General features: G+C 36.5%; 3 protein-coding genes across 6 annotated transcripts in view; 1 reads left to right on the top strand and 2 right to left on the bottom strand.

The window, feature by feature from the left end:
- LOC108998724 (GTPase Der) overlaps nt 1–536 on the bottom strand; it is a 32,854-nt gene extending 32,318 nt beyond the window's left edge. For both annotated transcript variants that reach the window (XM_018975399.2, XM_018975400.2), the window contains exon 1: nt 81–536. In XM_018975399.2, the coding sequence (XP_018830944.1) occupies nt 81–471 (391 nt within the window). In that variant the 5' untranslated portion in view covers nt 472–536. The remainder of the gene's footprint in view (nt 1–80) is intronic.
- Nucleotides 537–2,880: 2,344 nt separating this feature from the next.
- On the top strand, nt 2,881–11,453 carry LOC108998740 (pentatricopeptide repeat-containing protein At1g08070, chloroplastic-like). Of its 2 annotated transcripts, XM_018975432.2 has the most exons (3): nt 2,881–2,978; nt 9,277–9,336; nt 9,484–11,453. In XM_018975432.2, the coding sequence occupies exon 3, from the start codon at nt 9,684–9,686 to the stop codon at nt 11,268–11,270; it is 1,587 nt and encodes a 528-aa protein (XP_018830977.1). In that variant the 5' UTR covers nt 2,881–2,978; nt 9,277–9,336; nt 9,484–9,683; the 3' UTR covers nt 11,271–11,453. The 2 variants fall into 2 exon arrangements, with proteins under 2 accessions (XP_018830977.1, XP_018830979.1); XM_018975434.2 differs by lacking the exon at nt 9,277–9,336 and having other exon boundaries at nt 2,891–2,978.
- A 2,950-nt stretch (nt 11,454–14,403) lies between these two features.
- Nucleotides 14,404–18,291, bottom strand: LOC108998713 (nucleolar GTP-binding protein 1-like). 2 transcript variants are annotated; one of them, XM_018975382.2, is made up of 3 exons: nt 18,183–18,291; nt 15,178–17,232; nt 14,404–14,751 (listed from the first exon to the last, which is right to left on the bottom strand). In XM_018975382.2, the coding sequence occupies exon 2, from the start codon at nt 17,210–17,212 to the stop codon at nt 15,188–15,190; it is 2,025 nt and encodes a 674-aa protein (XP_018830927.1). In that variant the 5' UTR covers nt 17,213–17,232; nt 18,183–18,291; the 3' UTR covers nt 14,404–14,751; nt 15,178–15,187. The 2 variants fall into 2 exon arrangements, with proteins under 2 accessions (XP_018830927.1, XP_018830928.1); XM_018975383.2 differs by lacking the exon at nt 18,183–18,291 and adding an exon at nt 17,951–18,083.

The following is an 18,291-nucleotide window of genomic DNA, read 5'->3' as shown; positions in this document are numbered from 1 at the left end:
ATACACAAACACAAGCATAAATGAATACACACACACACAATACATGCTCAAATCACACAGAACGTAAAGTCCTGACTAACCGATTCTCAATTCACGCGACAACGAGCTAGAGTATTGAAGAAACGCATATCTCGCTTCTTCTTCGAGAGCATCGACGTCGACATCCGAAAAATCCTGGCCTTTGGATTCATCGCCTTCTTCCTCGTCCTCGCCGAATTCTTCGAGTTCCTCTTCTTCTAGCTCCTCTTTTACTTGTTCTTCTTGCTGTTGGTTGGCGTGAGGGAAGCGGGAAAGGCAATGGGGAAGAAAAGAACGTTTTGGGAGAGAGAGGGCGAGGGGAGAGAGGGAGAGAGAGCGGAGAGTTGGAGGGAAGAGGGAGGGAGGAAGGGGAGGTTTGGGAAATGCCAATGGGGAGAGGAGGGAAAGGGTTTTAGAGAGAGTGGAGGAGTGGAAGAGCTCCAGAGCCACCATTTTTTGTCCGGGTGGCAAAGCTTTCAGCGAGTGAATGTGTGTTTTGACAAATGGGAAGGTTTGGCGGTTTAGCGGAGTCGAGAGGTTTATCCAGGTACGCCACTCCTTTTACCTATCTCGAAATCTTACTAAAAGTCCTGAACAGATCCTGGCCCTTTTATATGGGCCTGAGTATAGGCCCTTGCCCGGCCCAAAACCTAAAACAAAATCTTGTACTGTATATATATAATATCATTACGCCTACTCAGTTTTAGGGGTGATCATATGACATGATCTGTTAATCCAACATAAATACGACATTAAATTAATAATTTTGAATTTGATGTTAGTAGATTTGGGTCAAAATAGATTGATTCGTTAAGATACGATTCATTAACGGATCATTAATAAGTCAACTCGTTCTGTAGATTTCTTTGTTTGGATTCGGTTAAGCTGTTGAGTATTATTTTTTCATCGGCTTCTCATTTCCCTCTTTACTTGTGGATCTCTTGAGTTTCATTATTTTTTTCCTTTTTTCTATTAGTTTGTTTGGTTCCTGAGAAAATTGAAAATTAGAAAAATAACATACACTTTTTAAATTTCTAAATTATTTTGGTGAAGAAAATCTCTCCAAGTTATTTTGTTTGTATCATATTCAGTCTCTAGTAGTAAGAATGAGGTGTTATTCTTGTCTATGACGGAAAAATTAATTAGATTTTGTCAGATTAAATCTACTAAGACGTGATTTGGATTCATAGATGAAATGAGATCATCTTATCTCACTTTGTATGGAGAGATACTCTCCAATCCAAACACTTTGTTTTACTTCATCATATTGAAAATCATCTCACTTCACTACCGACAAAGTGAACTTCTCGTAGTGATGAAGTCCACTGGGCAAGAAGCTTGCTAGCTATGGTGAGGTGAGAAAATGGTCGTGGTGGCAAACGCATGTTGTGAACGAGGGAGGGTGGCGAGGGTCTTCCATGGTTGAGAAGCGCCTCAGCCACTTCGTAGGCGAAAAGCTCGTGGCCAAGGGAGGGTGGCGAGATCCTCCATCCTTGGACGAGAAACTCGTGGCGAGATTTGGAGTCTGCTGTTGTGCGACTGGTGGGGAAGGTCCCACCGGCACTTTTTGTTGTCGAGGACCATCAAGTCGGTGATAAAAAATGCCGGCATGTCCAGTTGTAGCCACTGGCATCCTCAACATAAAACGACCGGTGGGGAAGTTGGTGGTGACTGCGTCACCTTGGCGGTCGATGGACGCCTTGCCTATGATAGAAAACACCAGTCATCCTAGTGTTGGCCAGTCCATGGCCTGCCCACCCATGGATGCCAAGGGGAGGGCCTCTTTGGGTGCACAACAATGTGCACCCGCTGCCCGCCCTTCCCCTCACGGATGCACTCTATGTTCATGGTCACCGTGGCTTGGGGCCACGGCGAGCACGGTCTTCATGGGTAAGTGACCATTCCCGCTGCGGTAGAAGGCACTGACAATCACCAGGCTCATGGTTGGAGGCTCACGATGTTACATGCACAGTGCAAAAGTTAATTTATAAAACAAAATTATAATTGGTGGGAGCCACATGTATCAGATATCCAAAAAATTAAACCATCTCATCTCACTTCTTAATCCAAACACACAAATTTTTCAAAAATCATCTCAATTCAACAATCTCATTACTATTCACAAACTATCTCAACTCATCTCTAAATCTAAACGAGCCCTAAGTCTCTACCAATTATTATTAATCTTTTCAAAAAAACAACTATGGCGTCTAGTTTGGGAGTTTTTTCTTCTTGTCTATTTTATGAATTAATTTATTTGATACCATTCCAAATAATCAAAATTTAAAATTAGTAATATGATTGGTGTGGGCCACGGTTTATTAAAGCATCACAAAATTATGGAAAAAAATTTGGGGATGTGTTTAGCATAATTCTTATTCTGCTGTGCATAAATTTTGAATTTCAGGTCCTTAATTGATTTTTCTAAGTTGAGTTGAAAACCTAAAATAATTTCAAGGTATATAGAAATTTCGAGTTTCTACTCCTTTGTTAATTTTAGACCTCATTTGGTTATACAGATGAGATGAGATGAATAATAGTGAAATAATTTGTGAATAGTAATGAAATAATTTGAATTAAAATATTTTATGAGATTTTGGAAAAGAAAAGATAAAAAATTAAATAAAAATATTATAAAGTTAAAATATTTTAATATATAATTTTTTGTTTGAGATTTAAAAAAATTAAATTATTTTTTATATTTTATTTAAAAGTTTGAAAAAGTTATAATAATTATATAAAAAAATTAAAAAATTTTAAATTAAATAATATTTATATTTAAATAATATTCAGATGTTACAAGATAATGGATTGATAGCATGTGTGAAACCAAACGGTGCCTTGTTTTTATGTTCGGGTTAAATACGTTTGTTTAGTAACGACCAGCGTGGTGAAGCATCTCTCTCTTTGTCAAGGGTTTATCGTTAGGCCTTGCTTGTCCCCCCCGTCACACCCAGCAGGTACCTCTGAACTCTACCCCTAATACTCGCACCACCTCTATTTTTCGATTTCATAGTAATAGTTTTCTTGGATATTCCTTCTTCGGTATAGGATCTTTTGTTAGTTTTTTCTCTGGTCTTCATCTTAAACTGGAGCTTTATTGATGCGATTTGATGCTGTCTTAGTTTGGCATTCGTGTTCGCTATTCCCAACTTTGATGAGCTAGGATTATGCATATCTTGGTTTTCAAATGTAATTTATGTTTTATTTCCAGCGTTATTTTAATTTGGGGTTTGTATAGTGTGGTAGTTTACGTAGCTGGATCCATTACTGTCTTCCCGATGTAATCCTTATTATTTTTAAAATTATTGTTGAGAATCTTTCTATCTTCCAGGTAGACATTAGGGATAGGTTAGGGTTCTGGGTTCTTTTTGGGATGGAAGAAAAAAAATTAGGTTTTACGTTTCCATTATCTGGATGCTTTTAAAATTTTAGCGTTTGGGTTCTAGCAAGCTACCTTCAGAATCGTCAAAAGACACATAACTTGTAGGTTGGAACGGTGGGGAAGGATGCCCTGGTGCTATAAAATTTTTTCAGGGTTTCCCTTTAACACTGTAAATTGAAAGCATGCTCGTTCCGTTTTTTTTTTTTTTTTTGCATGTTCAGGCATGACTGTTGAGATTGCATAACAACTTGAACATTTCATAATCTTCATGTGTCACTTGAGACAAGCTTTCAAAAAGAGCCTCCTGATGCAAGGCTCATACATCGTACATGCAGTCCAATAATATAGCTTTATTGCAGTGATAAGCTAGTGATACCCCTTTTTATATGGTTTTGTTTTAGTAAAGAATACTGTGGCTTATTTTATTGACATAGAAGAGATAACAGCTTGTTTTTCTGTATTAAAATAGAGGATGTGGGGAAGTAGTTTTGTATTGATTTAAGTGACCTTTAGGCCCTGTTTGGATTGAGAGATGAGATGATTTGTGAATAATAGTAAAATTTGTGAGTTGAGATGGTTTTTGACAATTTTTTGTTTGGATTGGAAATGAGATGAGATGGTTTTAAGTTGTTTGAGAGGAGATAGATGTGAGTTCCACAAATGATTGCATAGTATTTATAATAATTTTGTTTTATTTATAAATATATTTATAAATAAGTAATAATAATTTTTTAAATTACATACCCAATTTTTATAATATAATTCATAATAATATTATAAGATGACAACATTTAGGGATGTGAATGAACTAGTCTGTTCGATAGTCCGTTTGGTACTCGCTCGGTTAAACTTGAATCGAACTCGACTTGTGAAAAAAAAAGCTCGTTCGTGAAAGTAGATACGCGCTCGATTTGTAAATGACATATACCAACAAAACTCGACTCGATTCGGCTAATACTTGTTAAGGCCCACTCATTTATGCTCGAGTCGACTTATTAACTCGACTCGATTAAAACTCATTTATATATTGATAAATATATACATACACGTATGTATATATACATATATGTATATGTATTAACTAATAATATAAGCATACCGCTTTTATAATTAAAAATATAATATGTTTAATTACTTATGTCTATATAGTAAATATACTTCATAAATATATTTTATAATTTGTATAATAATTAGTCGATAAAATTTAATAATTTCATATACTAGTATGTGAGAACCATATATGAAATAGATATATGTTATCGTATTAAGTAAATGTATTAATAATATATGTAGACATATAATATATTGTTATTCTGGATAAATATCAACTAGTTAGATATTAATTATTTATAATTGTTTTAAAAATTTTATAATTCAATAGAATTTCTACTTGTTAGTTGTATAAATTCAATATTAGATCTTTTATTTATTTATTTATTTTATTAATTATTAAATCTTATTCAAAAAATAAAAAAAATTAACAATTTGAGCTTGAGCTCAGCTCGACTCAAACTCGTTTGTGGGATGAGCTTGAGCTCGAGCTCGAGTTGAGAGTTTAGTTTATCGAGTTGAGCTGGAACAAAAAAAAAAATCTCGAGTTCGAGCTTGATTATTTTGAGTCGAGCCGAGCTCGACAAGCCAAAGACAGGCTCGTCTTGGCTCGATTACAATCCTTGTCAATATTTTTATAAAATCAAATTATATAAAAAAATATTATTAACTCAAATTTTTAACATAAAAATATAAATATAAAAAATATTATTAACTCAAAATATTTATATCAAATTTTTATAAAATCTTGAGTTAATAATAAAAAATATTAATATTTTTATTTAACTTTAATTTGATTTTATATCAAATTTTTATTTAATGAGATCGGCACTGTGATCACGCAGGGAGCCTTTCTCTTTCACTTTCATCTGGAGATGGGTTTTCTCTTTCATTTGCAAAAGCAAAATCAGACTGAAAAAGTGAAAAGCATAACACCCCTTTTGTTGTTGAGAAACTCTACTTACAACTGGGCTGGGAAACCCCCACCTAACCGACGCTCCTTTTGATGATAACTTTTTTTTTTTTTTTTACATTTCCTGTTCATTTTGTTCCCTCTCTCTCTCTCTATTAATTTTTTTCTACCATTTCCTTCCTCTCATTCTCCCTCTACCTTTCTCTCCTCTGCACATCTTAAACATCTGGTTGTTTAGCATTTGTGTACATCGCAACATCACAAGATCTACTTGCAAGTTGGAAGACCCACTCGATTTGATCCATCTGCAGAATGTTGGAAGACCCACTTGGTTAACTCTGTACACCATCTGCAGCAAGTTGGAAGACCCACGCGGTTTGCTCCAAAACAATTGCTACCGAGAGTAAATTTGTGAGCTTTTGAAACCTTTTAGGCTGAACTCTTGCTTTATACCTTTCGGAGCATTTAGGATGGTAGTGAAAGAATGATGACAAGGAACTCAAGGAGATTGATGATAGGATCCACAGCACTGACCTGCACTTACAATGAATGCAGAGGATGCAAGTGCAGGTAGTAGTTCCAATTGAGGGGGATGATCCAATCAATGGGAGAGGCGATGTGTGGCATGCTCTTTCTGGTTTTATATGTTTGGCTTGGATTTTTTATGAAGAAAAAGTAGGATTTTTACATGACAAAAAAAAGTAAGTTTTTTATAAAGAAAGCAGGTTCCAGTAGAGGGGGTTTTATATGTACGGCTTGGATATTTCTGGTTTCACGAAGACAAAGACGCCTTCCAATATAAATATATATATTTTAATATATCTTGGCTGATGTGGCATAATGCCATGTCATCCGATTTCCCGGGGGTTCCCCACCCCCGGTTGCCTGTAGCAGAATTGTTTATCGTTAGTGAACCCATGTGAAAACATCTCTGAAAAGGAAGTAATTGTTATTTGGATTGAAGATGACTTTATCGAGACTCAACTCATCTCTCTTTCCTAAGGGTATAAATTTAGGCCGGAAAACCGGACCGGACCGGATCGGTTCAACCCGGTCCGGGACCGGTTCTTATATTAGGAAAACAGGCTGAAACCAGTCTGGTTCCTGTTCTAAGATTTCCCTGACTAGTTGGAGAAATATATATATATAAATTAATATTTTATATATAAATTTTATACAAAATTAATATTATACAAAATATTTTTTATATGTAAGTTTTATATATAATATATAATTATATGTGAAAGTTGTATATATAATATATATAATTATATATCATATATGAAATAATGTTATATTATAATTTATAAATTATAACATAAAATGTTAAATTTAAATATGAACATTTGTAATTTGTTTTGTAGTTATACTAATATAATTATACTAATATAATTAGGCTTAGTAGTTATACTAATATAGTTATATTAATTTACTAAATCACTATAAGTTTATAATTAATACTAATAATATAATATAGTATTAGTTATACTTATACTAATATAGTTATACTAAATCACTATAAGTTTATAACCAATACTAATAGTATAATATTAATACTATTATATAGTCTAATATATTATATAGCTATACTAATATATAAGTTTATAACTAATACTAATATAGTTATACTAATACTAATCACTATAACTAAATCACTATAGTCTATTAAATGTATTACAAATATATATAAATTATAATTATCAATTTCCCAAACGATTAAAATTTTTTTTAATTATCATTTAAAAAAGAAAAACAGAACCACATTGGGGAAATAGTGTCGTTTCCTCTCCAGTGTTTCCTCTCGAATAAACCCTAAAATCACTTAAGTCTCCAACGCACAAACGTCTCTACCTCTCTCTCGTCTCTGCCGCCTCACTCCCTCGTCTCTGCCTCACTCTCTCGTCTCTGTCTCTGTCTCTATCTCTTTGCAATCTGCCCCACTCAACTAGTCCGGTGCTGCCTCAGTGCCTCACTCTCTCGTCTCTGTCTCTCTGCAATCTGCCTCACCTCTCGTTTCTCGTCTCTCTTCCTCAGCCTCACTCTCTCGTCCCTCAGCCTCACTCTCCGTCGCACATAACGTAGCTGTAGCCTACCAATGCTACCACACACAGACCCACGCACAGACCCTTGGCCTCACCTCAAGGTAATTTGTTTTTATGTTTTTTAAATTACTTTGAAATCTCAAATCTGGTAGATGGTTTTATTAGGGTTTTTGAATTCGAAATTTAGGATTTTTGTGATTGTATTTGTGTTATTAGGGTTTGGTGATTGGGTTTGTGTTATTAGGGTTTTGTGAATTGTGATTGTGTTTGTGTTATAAGGGTTTTGTGATTGGGTTTCTGTTATTACTAATTAGGGTTTTATGAGGTTTATAACTTAAAAAAAAAAGGGATAATTGCATCTGGTTTGCGGTTTGCCTCATGTTTTCTGCTTCGCCAAGAACAAAAATATTAAAGGTTTGGTTTTGAAACCTTTATGAAACACAAAAAACATCTCTTAGCTTATGTGAATTGGGTGTCTATATATGTTGAGGTTAGTATTTGAATCATCATTTGGGGAATGATCATGTAGGCATAGGCAAGACCTGTGTAACTTACCTCGATCCTACACGTAGATTAGTAAGACATTGATTTATTCATTTCCCAGGAATGCCAGATCCTTTATGTTTATGTTTTTTCCCAGCATCCCAAATGTGTAAATATTTTTATTCAAGTGCTTACCCTGTATATATGGTTATAGCTGCTTACCCCATATATTATATATATATATATATGTATGTGTGTGTGTGTGTAAAACCTAAAAACCGGACCGGATTGGAAACCGGTAAACTTGGAAGTACCGATTTATGAGGGTAACTGGTCCATAAATCGGTTTTGGAACATGCAAAACCGGTACATACCGGTTCGCTCCTAGATTTTGTCCAAAACCGGACCGGACTGGACCTGTTACACCCCTACTCATTCCAAACCAGTCTTATTTTAGAGGTGCTAATTTAATTCTATTAACATAGTTTGTGTTAATTATGTTAGGTGTCCATAGATTCATTCGTATGAATAAAATCTACTTATTACTTATCAAAAAAAAAAAAGTGTCCATAGATTTTGGCATGGCACTGTTGTGAGGCAATTCAGAGATATTTAAAACTTCAAGTAACTGGTGCTCCTATGCTAGACTTTGCCTAAAAACTAACTGAGATTAATTTTGTGAAGAACTTGCATATTTTTGTCTTGAAAACAACCTCGGTCATTTTCTGCAATATTCTTTGTATTTGAACAAGAAAATGAAATATTTGTGTCGTGACTTATGTAGACATGAGTATTTTTGGTACTCTATTCTCAACACATAAAAAGCGAATATGAAGTCTAAAATTTTTATACGATTATATGCTATTTATCTGCTCAATACTCTGTTATGATATGATATTGCATTCGAAAACCTTCTGGCATGACATCCCATTTCTGCTTCTGTTTTGACCTTACCACGGGTGTAAAATTATGGCATCTGTTATTTATGTTGGTATCGACATCTCTGTTTCTAAGTGCACCCACTTTAGAGACAAAGTGATTTTCTGTGTGAGTCTTTCATGTGTGCACCCTTGGTGCCCCAAGTTTAAAAGGGGGAGAGTTCATTTCTATTTATGCCCGGTTTGCCGCTGGAAATAGCACAATCCTACCATGGGGGTAAGCATGGTATCTGTTCTTTTATGATGTTGTTTCAGTTATGTTTATGCCAAATGTCTTTTGTCTATATTATTATTGTAAATAAATATTTGTGAAATACTGCTCTACTATTTTGAGACTTTGCTTTTGTTTTGCATTCTATAACTAGTTCATGTTTACCCACTACTATATAGGTTCATTGCTTATTGAGTTGGTGGACTCACCCATTTATCTCCACTATTTTTTTTCAGATGACTTTGATAATTGTGACAGTTGGAATAGATGACACGTGTCAAGATTAGAAGAGAAAGGTGAGACGAGTGCTAGGTGGCATAAGTAGATTTGTGAGATTTTAGAGAATATGTAGTAGTGTCAAGTTTACTTTCTTTGAAAGGATGTTTGAAGTATTTGATTTTGGAGGATTATTGTATCTAAGTTTTATATTTTGTGGATTTCAGGCTAAAAGGATTCACCCCAGGATACAGGGCGTCACAAAAACGTTGTAAAAACATTGAGATTTCCAACTTGTATTGGGCAGGCTTGTTTATCTGGTCTTCACATCATTTTCTTGGTAGGCAATGTCCGTAAATACTCATGCCTTATTTAGCTGAAACAACTTGTATTGGGCAGGCTTCTTTTACCCACTCACATATATACCATGCTGGTAAAGTCTCCCATGCCCACCTTGACCCCAAAACAACTGAACCAGATCCATGCTCAACTCCTCAAAAACCCTCAACCCTTCCTCTTAAATCCTTTGTTAGGGCTTCTCACCAACTCAGCCACCCCACAAAATGCTCTTGTTCTCTACAACCAAATGCTCCACCGCCCATCCTCCCACAACCATTACACCTTCACCTATGCCCTCAAGGCATGTTCCTTGTTGCATGCCCGCCAAAAGGGCCTTGAAATCCATGCACGCGTTCTCAAGTCTGGTCACTATTCTGATATATTTATATCTAACTCCTTGCTTCATTTCTACCTTGTCGGGAATGACATCGTGTCTACTTGCCAGGTTTTCGATTCGATATCTTCTCCTGATGTTGTTTCCTGGACTTCAATCATTTCGGGGCTTTCTAAGTGCGGTTTTGAAGAGGAAGCCATCTTTAAGTTTTCTTCCATGGATGTGAGGCCCAATTCTACTACTCTTGTTAGTGTTATGTCTGCCTGTGCTAGCCTGAGAGCAGTTGAGCTTGGTAAAGCCGTTCATGGATATATTTTGAGGAATATGGATGAAAGCAACGTTATTTTGAGTAATGTGATACTGGATTTCTATGTAAGATGTGGGTCTTTGGCGAGTGCAAAGTACCTTTTTGTGAACATGCCTAATAGAGATGTGTTTTCGTGGACCACAATGGTGAGTGGCTATGCACAGGGAGGATCCAGTGAAGAGGCAGTGAGGGTTTTTCAGGAAATGGTGGAAGTGGGGGAAGCTCTGCCTAATGAGGCCACGATTGTCAGTGTATTGTCAGCATGTTCTTCAATTGGTGCATTGAGTTTGGGTCAATGGGTACACTCCTACATTGATTCGCGAAGTGACATATCGGTGGAGGGTAATGTGGGAAATGCTTTGATTAACATGTATGTTAAATGTGGGCATGTGAGTCTGGCAATTCAGGTTTTTAACAAGCTTATTTGCAAGGATATCATATCATGGAGTACCATTATTAGTGGCTTGGCTATGAATGGCCAGGGCGTGCACGCCTTGCAGCTCTTCTCGCTCATGCTAGTTCTTGGAGTTCCTCCAGATGATGTGACCTTCATTGGCTTGTTATCTGCCTGCAGCCATGCAGGGCTTGTAGATAAAGGGCTGATGTTCTTTGAAGTCATGAAAAATGTTTACAGGATCACGCCCCAAATGCAGCATTATGCTTGCATGGTAGACATTTATGGGCGTGCAGGGCTATTGGAAGAAGCAGAGGAGTTCATCAGGCAGATGCCTGTGGAAGCTGAGGGACCAATTTGGGGAGCTTTGCTTAATGGCTGTAGAGTTCATCGGAATGAGAAGATGTTTGAACGGATCAGGCAATGCCTTCTTGATACAAGAGGTGTCAGTATTGGGACTTTTGCCTTATTGTCAAACACATATGCTATTTCTGATAGATGGGAAGATTCTAGTAAGGTACGTGATGCAATGAGATGCATGGGGTTGAAGAAGATGGCAGGATCTAGCTGGATAGAGGTCGAGCCCTCCACCAATGACCAAGATAACCCGGATGCATGCTATACATTTGCAGGAAAATAATCTGCCATTATGCCATGAATTGTCATGGCATGCACACATTGAGCTCGTCAATTGTGCCACATTGCTAGACTCCTCCGGATAATATAACGATATAACCTTCGTTGGCTTGATATCTGCATGCAGATATTCAAGGTTGTATAATCAAGACTTGACATTCAGAAGCAACCAATAATGTTTATTTACGAGTGCCATCCTAATGAAGCATTACGTGGCAAGGTTGATATGAACAAGAGCTGAGACCTTGGACATGGCAGAGGTCTCCATTGGAGAGGTGCCAAGGAAGCAAAAGGAGCCCACTTTGGGAGCTTTGCTTTTTACTTTCAAAATCTATGGGAATGGGCAGGCGTTTTGACTTGCCAGTTTCCTTGTTGGTGGTAAATGGAGAAAAAACAAGCCCAATACGTCTACATTTTTTGGAAATAGGAATTGACTTCAATTCCTGGCTTCCATAGTCTAAAGTTGAAACAAATACTACCCATGTCGGGATATGCTAAAATGTAGCATACGATCTTACATGTGTATTAAAAAAAAATATGAACCATTTTTTTACAAGTGAAAAAAACACATGAACCATAACATAATCGTTCTGACACATGTTGCATATGTATGGTGGGCCATTTTCATTATCGCTTTATGTTGTTTCACTTTATGATAGGAGTGTGCAATCGGATCAGGATATCCAACAATAACTGGATTTGGATTCGGATTCTAAAAACTGGGCGGTAATCTGTCTGGATTAATCTGGAAATAATCCGGACGGATAATTGGTTTCAATTTGGATATCTGGATTTTTTTCCTTTTTTGGCTATAAATCTAGATATTTGGATTTTAACCAGTTTTAATATGGATTTATTAATACTTTTAAAAAAAATGTTTAAACTTTAAAAAATATTTTTATAGCATCTAAAAAAAAAAATATGATATCATGTTTAAATTGCCCAGATTTTTTTTTAAAAATAATTTAAACACTTTTTAAAAGCTTTTAAAAAAACAAAATAAATAACAAAACAAAATAAATAACAATACAAAATAAATAATATTGTTGTTACATCACAATGTAAAATATTAATTTACAAAGGATAAAATAAATAATAATACATCATAACTAATTGGACTAATATAATGCTACTACTCTTCACATCTTGAATCTGAAATTGGAGAAAATTTTGATTTCCTTCATCTGCAACACAAGTTGAAGCAATATCTATCAAATTAAGTGTACGATGTCAGCACTAAAACTTTACAATCACAAACAGAATCTAGAGGTAAGCATTGGTGAAGTATGAAAATGCCAACTTAATAGGAATTTTGTAGACATCGATTTTCCTTATTTAATACTACTTGAACAAAAAATTAACCAACTCTAGAACTAGAGAGAGGATCTTTTCGCATTAACAAGGGAGAATAAAATCGCAAAGACATCACTTCTTGGAAAAAGCAAGAATTTAGATAACTAATTGGCCAATTTAACATCACAGTTAGGAAATGAAACAAATACTTGAGGATTTGATCTTCTTTTAGAGGAAAAACTTTCAAGAAAATAGGAAGGACCTGCCAAGAGTAACTATAGATGATAGACAGAGCCAAAAAGAAGAATTAGCTAACCAAACATAACTATAACTCTGTTAATGTAGTAGAATTAGTTTGTTGGCAAATTATAATGACAAAACTCCTTGTACCAGCAAGCAAGTTGCTTTGAAAGTTTTTCTCACTCAGCGTTTGTGCCCTTTAATGAAAATCAATTATCTTTGTGTTTTCATTGACTTGAAAATATTCATATATATATAAAAAACAAAAGTAATATTTGTGTCATATCACTCATGACAGTAGCTTACAAGTATATTTCTCCCACCTGGTAATAATAATAAAAGGCACCTTATCAAACTCTCAAATGAAACCTTTGAAGGATTCTTCAATATCTTGAAGTGGAATATGTTCAAATTGCTGAAGTTGAAGGATGAGGGTTAACTTGAGTTTGTTGGTTTTTCTCCTCAATCTTTTGTCAAATACGTTATGAGCAACTCTGTTTCTTCGAAATTAAGAAAATGGCATCAACTATTAATAGAATAACCCCACCACCGTTCATTCTTCAAAAGCACGATTAATGACTCAGCTATATATACATATATATATATATATATATATTACTGTTTAAACAGTATATATATTTTGGTAAGAACGGTAAAACCCAATTGCGGCCTAATCCACACAAGTCAATTCATGATGTCCACCACCGACCCCCTTGATCCAAAAATAATCCCAGGAAAAATAAAGCAACCCAAAACTGTGTCTTAATTTCTTCACGGTGAAAACATTTTGGAAGCCAATTTATAACTTCGAAGTTAAAGGATCGAGTACGGATCTGCATAATGCTGTTCGGATCGACTAATATGAAGTTGAAGGATTGAGTACGGATCTGCATAATGATGTTCGGATCTACTAATATGAGTGTAGTAAAAGATGGGCATGCATTTTACACAACGAAAAGACTTCACCATCCGAGAGAGGAACATATCGTAGATTTCAAAGTTGAGAGAGAGAGATGGGGTAAATAGAAGCTGAGACTATGGTTTTGGATTCGTCATTCGAGCGACTTAAGAGAAGCTGAGAGACTTGAGAAAAAAAAAGAAAGAGGATTCGTACGAGAGATTGGGAAAACCCTAGTATGAGAAAAACAAAAAATTCGTCTGAGAGATCGATCATTCGAGAGTAGTCTAAGAGATAGAGAAAAAATTTCTGCTTCCAAAATGACATAGGATTTAAAATTTAAAAAAAAAAAAAAAGACTCAGTTACGGTCCTTACGGATTAATCGGATCATAAAATCGAATATGTCGCCAGATCCAGGTTTCTCTTAAAACTCGGGTGTAATCCAGGTAGATAACTACCCAAATACACTCAGATTCCGAATTTCGGACAGGATCGGAAAAAATTCCAGCCCTCAGTTCTACACCACTACTCTATGGTTTCTACCCTTGTAATAATCTTTGTACAATCTGGGATGCATTGCAGGTGTCAGACACATCAAATATCCCTATTAAATGGGATCACTGATTTGTTTCTCAGAAGTCCCAAAAAGCTAATAAATGAAAACGTAATGCGAATTGGATCTAAGAGTAGTAAAAAACAAATCAATTAAGCCAACTCTCTCGTTGAAGATTGAACTCGCATGATATAACAATAATTGAATAAACCCAATTCAAGTTGCGGACAACATTATAACTTAAAACCTCTCTCAAACTCAAAATTCCCTTAACAATCATTCCACAAAAACAAAGAAATTAAGAAGACTGGCCATAGACAGTTATGACTTCAAACATCAATCAAGCTCAAAATTGCCTTGGCATACGTTCTAACAATGAAACGAACACTGCTCCCATGGTGCAATCTACAGCCAAGCAGCAGATTGAGAGAACAAAAGTTCTCTTTCAACAGCAAGCCAAGATTCAGAACGATCCCTCCACAAAGCATAAACTGTGTTCCCTGCGAGGAAATGCATATTGTTCACTGAAGAATTACCTTGTGAACAAAAACCGAACCTAAAAGCAATAAAGACCAGAAACAGCAAAAGAACCAAAAAGTAGATTCCCAAACATGGAATAATTAAGCATCAAGTCAACTTTTAGATAACTAACTTACCAGAAATCTCTCTCTCTCTCACACACACACGCACGCACGCACGCAAAACGGACCTAAGACATAATGGGAGACTAACAGCAATTTCATCCATTCCATACAGAAAAAGGCATGCACGAACACCAAAGAAAATAGAGCATATTTTAATTATAAAATAAAGAAAATAGATTGGATCAATAAAAGATGCAACAGTAAAATCTAGATAGGTGCAACAAAATAAAAACATTTTAAAAAATATAAATTAAAAACAAAAGAGCAATGCATGTGATATACCTCAAGTAAATCAGCGTCTTTGGGTTTTTCCAATAGAGCGCTTCCCTGAGAACAAATGTTTTGGTTTCAAAGTAGGGATTACTCTGTCTGCCTCACCACGACGAGCATCCTTGTTCCTCTTCTTGGCAGATTTCTTGGCAAGTTTTACTGCCTTAACCTTTTGAGAAGAGTCTTTGAAGCCCTCTCCAGGAACAATTTCACCAGGTGGCCGTGACTTTGACCTAGATCGGGACAGAGACCTAAGTCGCTGTTTTTTGTTAGGTGTGTCAACATCCATATCCATAATATCACCACCATCATTAGCTCCTCTTTCAGGTGACCTCTCCCTCTTCCGACCCCTTGACCTACTACGGGCTCGGTTAATAGCCAAAGTTGGATCCAGCCCCAAGGTAGATAGCTGCCTTCCCATTCTCCTTGTTGTGAATTGTCTGTCCTTGTCAAATTTTCTGGGTACAATTGGTCGGCTCTCTGCAGTGCTCTTCTTGACCCTATGCTGTTGAATGAGTAGGCTTTTCTTTTTCCGGATCTCAGCCAATGCCTGTTGCTCTTCTGGAGTTAATTCCTTGCCATCCATCTCAAAATCATCATCAGCCTCCTCAGCCTGCCGAAGCCCTTCTTCTTGTTCCAACTCTTCTAGCCTTTGTAAAATATCCGGATCAATGAAGTCATATACATTGTGCCCATCAATAATTTCAGGCATTACATCTTCTTTCCATTCATCGTTGGCTAACATATAATTCTTCTTCAAACTAGCAGAGTATACACCTGCACCACCATTCTCATCCTCCAAATCCCTTTCAGTTTTCCTCTTTTCCTTCTCAGCTGCTTGCTTAGCTTTAGCTTCCAATACTGCTTGCGGAATATAAGGTGGCCTTTCCTTCTGGTCCCGCGGCTTTGGAATTGCAACATGAAAACGATTTAAGCAGTCATTTATCTTTTTGGATTTCATCTTCAATTCCACCCTTTGATCTAATAACCTCTCACAAGCTGCATTTTTTACAGCAATTACTCCATCTTCGGTCAAAGTGCTCATGGTCAGAAGCACCCCCTGGTCACTAGTAGCCTCACCTCCTTGACCAATCAGAGTCTTCATAGCTTCAGCTTTCATCTCCATGACCAACTTCATGTCTTCCTCAGATATCCCTTCCAGTGGTTGCAAGTCTGTCTTGTTGCAGACAATAATCAACGGTTTGTTCAAAAATAGAGACTTAATGCTGTGGAAAAGAGCAGACTGTTGAGCAATGCTATACCCACAAGACCCTGAGATATCTAAGAAGAACAACACAGCAGCGCGCAGATGCGCCAGAGCTGTGATGCTGCACATCTCAATAATGTTGCGATCTTCAAAAGGACGGTCCAAAATTCCGGGTGTATCAATGACTTGGTACCGTAGGTATTTGTAGTCAGTATGACCAACAAAGAGCGACTTAGTTGTGAATGCATAGGGCTGGACATCGACATCAGCCCTGGTGATCTTGTTAATGAATGAACTCTTGCCAACATTGGGGTACCCACAAATCAAGACCGTTCGAGTATTCGGGTCAATTGAAGGTAGCCTTGCCATGTGTTGTCTAATCTGTTCCAAGTACGCCAAACTAGGAGCGATCCTCTTTATCACAGTACACATGCGGCCAAGAGCAGCAACCTTCAGACACTTGCATCGGTACAGTGAGTCACCATACTTCAACAATTTTACGTAGTCTTTAGCAATCTTACTAATAAGGTTCCTTGCAGTATTGATTTGACCAAGGGCCAGCTTGTAGTGATCTTTGTTGTAGAGAACATGAAGAAGGTCCCCATAAAAGGGGTGGATATCGTCCAGTCGAGGAAACTCATCAATGATTGTAGAGAGCTTCTCATGAAAGTTCTGTTGGGTATACTTTACTTTGCGCATGTAAAACTGACGAAGACGGGAAATAGCATACCCCTTGTGGACAACAGTAGGTGTTTGTCTTTGGGTGCGAGACAAAATAATGTCAATAAAGTCCTTTCCATTTGGTACTACAGTAATCTTCTTAAAGTTATACTGCACCATCTTGGAAGTTCAATTTCACCCTGTAACAAGTTGTAAAGTTAATTAAAGGTCACTTAAATCAATACAAAACTGCTTCGCCACACCCTCAAATTTAATACAGAAAAACTAGCTGTTATCTCTTCTTTGTCAATAAAATAAGCCACTGTATTCTTTACTAAAACAAAACCATATAAAAAGGGGTATCACTAAATTATCACTGCAATAAAGCTATATTATTGGACTGCATGTACGATGTATGAGCCTTGCATCAGCAGGCTCTTTTTGAAAGCTTGTCTCAAGTGACACAGGAAGATTATGAAATGTTCAAGTTGTTATGCAATCTCATAAGTCATGCCTGAACATGCAAAAAAAAGGAACGAGCATGCTTTCAATTTACAGTGTTAAAGGGAAACCCTGCAAAAATTTTATAGAACCAGGGCATCCTTCCCCACCGTTCCAACCTACAAGTTATATGTATTTTGACGATTCTGAAGGTAGCTTGCTAGAACCCAAACGCTTAAATTTTAAAAGCATCCAGATAATGGAAACGTAAAACCTAATTTTTTTTCTTCCATCCCAAAAAGAACCCAGAACCCTAACCTATCCCTAATGTCTACCTGGAAGATAGAAAGATTCTCAACAATAATTTTAAAAATAATAAGGATTACATAGGGAAGACAGTAATGGATCCAGCTACGTAAACTACCACACTAAACAAATCCCAAATTAAAATAACGCTGGAAATAAAACATAAATTACATTTGAAAACCAAGATAAGCATAATTCTAGCACATCAAAGTTGGGAATAGCGAACACGAATGCCAAACTAAGACAGCATCAAATCGCTTCAATAAAGCTCCAGTTTAAGATGAAGACCAGAGAAAAAACTAACAAAAGATCCTATACTGAAGAAGGAATATCCAAGAAAACTATTACTATGAAATCGAAAAATAGAGGTGGTGCGAGTATTAGGGGTAGAGTTCAGAGGTACCTGCTGGGTGTGACGGCGGGGACAAGCAAGGCCTAACGATAAACCCTTGACAAAGAGAGAGACGCTTCACCACGGTAGTCGTTACTAAACAAACGTATTTAACCCGAAC

Source organism: Juglans regia, chromosome 14 (assembly GCF_001411555.2).
Source record: "Juglans regia cultivar Chandler chromosome 14, Walnut 2.0, whole genome shotgun sequence".
NCBI lineage: Eukaryota > Viridiplantae > Streptophyta > Magnoliopsida > Fagales > Juglandaceae > Juglans > Juglans regia.
Note: the sequence above shows the minus strand (reverse complement) of the source record. Positions and strands in the feature narration are given on the sequence as shown.

Excerpts from the sequence above, each read along its gene's own strand:
- LOC108998740 (XM_018975432.2), top strand. The coding sequence starts at position 9,684 with ATGCTGGTAAAGTCTCCCATGCCCACCTTGACCCCAAAACAACTGAAC.
- LOC108998713 (XM_018975382.2), bottom strand. The coding sequence starts at position 17,212 with ATGGTGCAGTATAACTTTAAGAAGATTACTGTAGTACCAAATGGAAAG.